Source organism: Malus domestica, chromosome 06 (assembly GCF_042453785.1).
Source record: "Malus domestica chromosome 06, GDT2T_hap1".
Classification (NCBI taxonomy): Eukaryota; Viridiplantae; Streptophyta; class Magnoliopsida; order Rosales; family Rosaceae; genus Malus; species Malus domestica.
This window is the reverse complement of record NC_091666.1, coordinates 29,838,015-29,845,631: the sequence shown is the minus strand read 5'-3', so window position 1 is coordinate 29,845,631 and position 7,617 is coordinate 29,838,015. Positions and strand designations below refer to the sequence as shown.

At 40.9% G+C, this 7,617-nt stretch overlaps 1 protein-coding gene and 1 pseudogene across 2 annotated transcripts; one reads left to right on the top strand and one right to left on the bottom strand.

The window, feature by feature from the left end:
- Positions 1 to 990: 990 nt before the first annotated feature.
- On the top strand, positions 991 to 3,424 carry LOC103437688 (uncharacterized; annotated as a pseudogene).
- Positions 3,425 to 3,638: 214 nt separating this feature from the next.
- Positions 3,639 to 7,526, bottom strand: LOC103437689 (AP-1 complex subunit mu-2-like). Of its 2 annotated transcripts, XM_008376179.4 has the most exons (11): positions 7,073 to 7,526; positions 6,736 to 6,882; positions 6,049 to 6,111; positions 5,775 to 5,951; positions 5,587 to 5,690; positions 5,161 to 5,268; positions 4,918 to 5,014; positions 4,661 to 4,758; positions 4,339 to 4,480; positions 4,105 to 4,227; positions 3,639 to 4,016 (listed from the first exon to the last, which is right to left on the bottom strand). In XM_008376179.4, exons 1-11 carry the CDS (start codon positions 7,199 to 7,201, stop codon positions 3,918 to 3,920), a joined length of 1,287 nt encoding a protein of 428 aa, XP_008374401.3. In that variant the 5' UTR covers positions 7,202 to 7,526; the 3' UTR covers positions 3,639 to 3,917. The 2 variants fall into 2 exon arrangements, with proteins under 2 accessions (XP_008374401.3, XP_070679887.1); XM_070823786.1 differs by lacking the exon at positions 6,049 to 6,111 and having other exon boundaries at positions 7,073 to 7,501.
- Between the last annotated feature and the right edge of the window lie 91 nt (positions 7,527 to 7,617).

Genomic DNA, 7,617 nt, shown 5'->3' with positions numbered 1-7,617 from the left:
AGCCAAAGGTAAAAAACAAAATACTCTTAAATGGAAAAAAAAGCCTAAAGTAAAAATAAGAACGACTAATGGACGAGTAAATGTTACTCAGTACTACGGTCTGGTGATATTCCTCTTCACTTGGAAGTAAGAGGTTTTAGGTTCGAATCTCGTGGATGACGAATTCGATACTATACCCATTGTGTGGCTTAGCCGAACTCCTCCTCTCCTTAGTGTAAAAATATAGATGTACTAAAAAAAAAATCAACGAGTAAATGGACATACCGTGGCTGGTTTAGAGGACGTCAAACCTTTTTATGCTGGACGTCACGAAGGGCAACTCTTGAGCGTCGTTTCTCCCATGCCGCCCATTTCTACAATGGAATGAATAAGTGCTTTTGACTTAAGCTCAATTGTCTCTCATGTTTCATTTCCCCTATCATTTTATTCTCCCCCCATTTTCTCCTCCCTCTAGAACTTGGAAACTGGCTCTCAAATTCTAAAGAATTGGTAACCATGATGAAAGCAAGCGATATATGATTTACTTCATATGTTAAGTTGAGGGTTTGGGAGGTATTTATAGAGGAGTTGGGCGATAAAACTGATGTTCGTAATAACATTGGTTTAGTCAAAGACAAAACGTTCATCGGTTTCTCGTGAAATGATAGAAAAAGTTACACATACATGCAACGGTTACAAAATTAAAAAATGATGATAAATCCAAGCCGATAATGACAATACATTCATTTTTATGTCACTTCATGTAATTGAATCTTTCAGATAAAGATTGTTTAGCATACACGAAATAAGTCAAGTTGACTAGAATAGTATACTCGGTCCAATGAAACTCGAGGTTAATTGGATGAATAATGACAATGGTCCATAAGTTATACCCTAATTTGCATTTTTGCCCTTAAACCAACAATGCAATTCGAGATTAAATTGGAGGTTGGAGGCCCACATCCTGGGTCGGTTGTAGGCCCAAATCCTTCTCATGGGTCAACCAACTGCACAATTAACTTGAATTTGAAATCGATTTTCGGCCAAATCCAAAACCCTAGGGTTTTCAAATCCTCTCTTCTACCTTTAGGTCTCCAAAACCTCGAGAAGCCCTGAGCGCGGAGGACGGCAGAGGCCACCACCCACCGCCACAATGTCGATGTCGAAGAGCTCTAAGATGCTGCAATTCATCAACTACCGGATGCGAGTGACGATCCAAGACGGCAGGCAGCTCGTCGGCAAGTTCATGGCCTTCGATCGCCACATGAACCTCGTCCTCGGCGACTGCGAGGAGTTCCGCAAGTTGCCTCCACTGAAAGGAAAGAAGACCAACGAGGAGCGCGACGACCGCCGGACACTAGGCCTCGTCCTCCTCCGCGGCGAAGAGGTCGTCTCCATGACTGTCGAGGGCCCACCTCCTCAGGAAGAGTCTCGTGCAAAGGCAGCCAGCGCCGCTGCTTTGGCTGGTCCCGGTTTGGGCCGCCCCGCCGGACGAGGTATCCCCACTGCTCCGCTGGCCCAGGCCCAGCCTGGTCTCTCTGGCCCGGTTCGCGGCGTTGGTGGACCGGCCCCTGGCATGATGCAACCCCAGATTTCACGCCCGCCAGTTCCGAACCTCTCCGCGCCTCCTATGTCCTACCCGTCTGCTCCGGTGATTCGTCCACCTGGACAGATGCCTGGATATCCCGGGCAACCTCCGATGAGTCGTGGTCCACCTCCGCAGTTTTCTAGGCCTCCTGGTGGGGGTCCACCTCAGCAATTCCCTGGCCCGCCCCAGATGCAGTTTGGGCAGAGGCCGATGGGTCCCCCGCCGCCTGGGCAGATGATGAGGGGTCCACCGCCTCCACCTCGCCCTGGAATGCAAGCTCCCCCGCCCCGTCCTGGAATGCCTCCTCCTCCTGGTGGTGCAATGCATATGTTTGGACCGCCTCGTCCTGGAATGCCGCCTCCACCCAACCCTCAGAACCAGCAGCAAAATCAGCAGCAACAGTGATTGGTATTTCCTCACTTCATTTGTTTTGATTCAGTTTTGAATTTGGCATCTTTTCCTCAATGCTCATATATTTTATCTCTTCCTGTTACGGTGTTGTTTGTTTGGTATATGCAATGTGTATCATTGGTAGTCTTTAAAGTTCATGCCTTCTATTGCAATTTCTGATATTGAATTGAACCTGTACGACGTTGCTATGAGAGGGACCATTGAGAACTACCAAGACTTGACATTCTTGTTTTGATTCTGCTTTCGAAATCTATGTTGATTGTTGAAGGAGATTTCTTTCTCCCTCTATAACACCAAATCTAATATATCTGAGCCTATTCTTTGCGTGAATGCCACAATGTATTGTTATGATGTGTATACTGTTATATTCTGCCACACAACTCATCTCGGACTCAGTCTTGCATCCTGTATCACTGTTATAGTCGGAATACTCAAAAGTCCACAACCAAACATATATGTCATATCTATAGCTATAGAAATCGGGCATGATCGCATGATATTGATCCAATAGCAGTTGCGAGAAATTTTGTCCTTGTCTAAGATCAGTGTGTAGTAGTCTTGGTGTGTTATTTTACTCTCCCTCTAGTTGTCGCTCTACAAAGTTTACTTGCTAATTTTACTCACCTTGTTTGTACAACCTGTAGTACATCTGTTTCTTAGTCTCGGGGTTGTTCATCTTAACTTTTAAGTGAGTAGAAAATAGATGGTCGTTGGATGTCGTGTCTAATATAGATTACCTTGCTATACAATGGGTCCCTCTAATTGCGGTAAGAATGTCCACAATCTTGGTGAACACCCCAACAAACAAAAGTAAACCATGATACAAATATCCTGGTCCTTAGTAACCCCCAATATGTCATTGTTCGAGAGTCAAAGCACACCATCCAACACAACTTCGTATCCTTTACAAAAGTCTTGTGGATCTTTATTTTTACATAGGAGTTGAAGTTAGGATGTTGTACTTGTTTTAGCTTGACAATTTTTCCAAACAATTTCTCAGTCAGTTGGAGAAACTGGTTGAAGTAAAGAAGCATGACTGTAATTCGTAATACCTTTAGAATTATGGTTTTGTAAGATTATATATTTAGTTCTAGTATCTATTTAAAGAATTGCTGCTGTTACCACTTTCATCTATGAAAATTACAATTTTTTTTCGTTGGATCAATCTTCCATTTTCTTCTTGCTTGGAAGTTGACTCGATCTCTTTGTTCGTTGTTCTTTTGCTTTGCAGGTTTGTTAGCTGTTGCGTTTGCGGTTTTTGAATGCTGCTGCCTTGCATACTGTTTCAGTCTTTTGTAATGGGTTTAAGCCTGCGCGGATCTTCCTCATCCTGTAGCTTTGGAGTTCTATGATATGTAGCTTAAGTACTCACCTAAAAAACATTTGTAATTTTGTACAATCTTTCTGACTATTTTTACAATTCTATCAATTCGGTTTGCCAATTAATATTGACACGCTCTCTCTCTCTCTCTCTCTCTCTCTCTCTCTCTCTCTCTCTCTCTCTCTCTCTCTCATGGAGCAATTTGGAATTTTTTAGTGTATCCAGCTTCATGGTGTGTGACTATTCCACTTAGAATATAACACATGGAATGGTATACCATGTGGCTTGTATTTGTTTCTCGTTTTCATGTATAATTCGAAAGCATTGATCATTGCTATATTTCGAGCATGACAACAATAAAATTACCGAGTCAAAAACACAACTATTCGCCACGACGTACAATCTACTACTCGTGGGTCTGAAACAAAATCTCCTATTGATCATAACAAAAAAGATGGACAAAACAAACAAATTGATTGAAGAAACTTGTAGGGTGTCCTTTGGAAGAAAGATCACCGGAGACGAGACTCTACTGGTAACAGCGAAAGTATCGAAAGAAAACTCTCTGCACGAATGTATTCTATTTACGCGATTGAAAGCAGCAAGATACGTATGCCTTTACGTTAGTCTCAGTTCGTATTCGCCAGCCATTGTTATGTATCTCACCCATGGAAGAGCCTGGTACCCACTTTTCTCAATGATTTTTAGGTATCGGACCTACAAAATCCACATGCCATATAGCATCAGTTTGAACCTATAACAGCAAGCAACCTTTCGAGGAAATAACGAAGTTTATATAACACACCTGAATTCCGGAGACAGTAAAATACGGTATCTCAAACTTCACCCGAATAGGAGCTCTTCTTTCGGGAACCGCTTCTTCAGCGGTTATACTAGGAAGTGTAAACTCCGATCTCAACATGTATTCCTAAGTAATTTAATACAGAAACAAGGTCAAAATTATCTTTGCGACGGTTTTTACAATCAATATATGCTTAAGGGAAGGAGAAAGCCTATGGAGCTGTAGACGAATTGTTACCTTATTACCAGGAAAAGACTTAATTTTCCAGACCAAAGCATCTCTTTCAGGAGCATATGCAGCAGATCCTATTGATGTCCGGACATTAGGGTTTGTAGCATCAGCGGGCACAGGCAACTCAATTTCGACATTTGTGGCCGTGCTGTACAAAGTAACCATAGCTTACAGTGAGAATTCGGATAATGGCACTCAAGAATGAACTCGTGATGTGTAAAAATGTTGAGTTTTCACTATGTTTTAAAAAATTGTTACTCGGAGCCTTAGTATTCTATATAACGGATTCAACATAAATAAGTAATCGTTAGAGCAGTGATTCTCTTACCTGCGATCCTTATACTGGCTCCTTGCTTTTACCGTGAATTCAATACGACTTCTAGAATGATTTTCAACTTGTGCTTCCACCCAGATAAGAGGCTTCACCTGAGATCATTGAAGGACAAGTAGTCTTTTTCCGCTTTATATTTTGAGCAAATGTAAACGTACATATAAATAGGGGTTGGAGCTCCGCCAATTGATTAATTTAGCAGTGAAAAAACATGGCGGAAATAAGTAAATTATTAGCCGTGAAAAGAAATGCACCTGAGTACTGAGTCTGTATGTCATCAGATCAAATGCTCCATCAGGGGGGATGAACGATATAGTCCGGTCATTCTCAAATCGAGACAAACGCACACACCTAGTTGGGTGGGAAAAAATAAAGTAAATACAAAATATTATAAGCATTTCGAGCAGCAGTAACATTATAAGAATTGTAGCATAATATGGAAAAAGAAACTTGTGAAGCAACAGATATATGAATTAGCTTGTATTAAGGCAACATACTGATGGAACTTAATGTCATCCAGATCAATGGATTTTCCTTTCGATGTTTGACCTTGCGCTTCTAGCAGCACTCTATCATTTAGTCCAAGCTTACACTCGGGCATACCACTACAACAAATGAAGCAAGTTTAACCAGTCAGTGTCGAACATGAAGTTAGCAAACATCACAACATCCAAAGGCGAAATCCATACATATCTACATATTTTTAGGATACTCTCAATAAGTAGTCATTTTCCAGGCTCATGTTAACATTGTAACTCAAATGAACATGCTGGAGTTTCCTTCTCAAAATCCAAACAGTTAATCAAAGGGTTGGCCAGAAGACATTTTAATTCAGCGGGTTAGTGGCTTTATAACAAATGCAGTTGCTACTTCCTATAGTTTGTGCTCTAATACTAAATTCAAGAAGAAAAGAAGTTATGCACCTCAAATATGTTCTCATCTTTAGGGCCCCAACGACATCTGACCGTATTATTTGCCCGATGCTGTTGACAAGTATGTTGACACTTTCCACCACATCCAAAAAGACCTGATAAAATATGAACAGAGCTTCATGACTCTACAGACGGGATTTAATTAATCAACGGTAAACATGAAAAGAGGATCAACGTACTTCGTTCTTCTTGTACCGTATCCCTTCACTGCGCCAAGACACTGCATTTGTAACGGCCATGGGAGGACGTTGTGTCACCTCCATCCTGTAAGCATCGGTCTTGATAAATTCACTAAGAATCTTCGCTTCAGTGAATTGCGGGAAGCCAAAGTCCATAATTTCATCAAGTAACTCGTACTGTCAACACACAAGGGGATTATTTAGCAATTCAGCATACTGCCATCAAAATTCTATCCATAATTCTACCTATAAAAACACCTTACAAGTTAATTACCACTACGACAAAGTTGTCTCTTAGCGATTCCTCTTCTAGCTCTTCAAAATAATGCTTAAAAACCTGAAAACACAAACAAACATATCGAAACACACGAAAACCTCCAAGCGGGTAATCATCAACATTGTTCTAAAAATCCCCACCTAGCGCCGCCTAGGCGCTAGGCGGTTGGCCATCACCCTGATTAATGCCTAGGCGTTTGAAAATTAAGAAAGAGCGCCTAGACTTGCTGAGGCACCCGCCTAGCCTGTTCAGACCCTCCTAGCCCACCCAAACCCTCCTATACACCTGCCTAGATGGCAACTCACTTAAATAGAAAATAGATAACTTTTCTTTTGCATTTTATTGTTTCCAATAAATTGTAAGAGACTTATTGAACACTTAAATAAACACACATTATATGTTTGCTCTCCATGTTCCAATACTTCATAATATATATGTCATTCTATTTTCTAGTTTATGATAAAATTATATATATTTTAAATATAAACAGACACTTATTTACACGAAATACAATAGATTTACTTAAATCCACATAATCCGCCTAGCCGCCTAGGAGCTAGGCTCCAACCTACTTCCCAACTAACGCCTAGCGTCATTTAGAACCTTGATAATCAATGACGATGGCAACGGCATTACAACAAATACAACTAAAAAATCTAGCAAGAGAGTTCAAAGAGTGCATACATCGATTACGCGGTGCAGAAACAGCAGCAAGCTAGCAGCATTGCAGTTCTGCCTCGACGCAATCATCAAGTAGATATTGTTGTGTTGTATGAACATGTAGCTGACTCCATTGTCGTACACCACTGGATCTTGGGATTGCGGATCGCCCTGAAAAAAAAAATACACATTTTCCAGTAAACGCAATACATTCAGCTACTTTTTGCTGAAAGTACGAAATTTTTAATTCCGATTGAGAAATTGACGACAACCCAATTGCAATTGCAGCTGAATATATATATGTGTATACATACATACATATATGTGTGTATTATATATATATATATAAAAAGATTTTTACCTCTTTTTCGATGAACTTGGTGAAGAAGCGTTCGGCCTGAGCAGCAGGGACATCGCCACGGTAGTCGCGCCAAATCAAAACTCGTCCTTTGATGTCGAGCAGAAAAAGCGCCGAGGCGGCGCCGGCCATCGGATTGAAGATCAAGAGATTTGAATCCGACCCAGTTGTCAATACACCCCCCAAAGATCAAACAAACAAAACAACCTCTCTGATTCTCTGGTTCTGATTTCTATGTACCCATGGCATATTATACTTTACATATTAAGGCAATCAAATGGGGGTATAAATTCGAAGCTTGAATGCTGTGATTAATTCTATAAATGTCAGGCAAATTTGAGCTGTTGGTGTTGGTGATGAAATTCAATGGATTGAAACGTGATATGGCTTGGCTTATTTGCTGGGTGGAAGCAAAATTGTAAATTGCATTGCGAGTCTTGTCAAATAGTGGGTTGCCACTACTCATACTTTGGATATTTGAGATTTCAGTCTTCTGAATGACCATATGGGAAAAAGCCCATAAAAATTGGTTTCTTTTTTGCCCAATT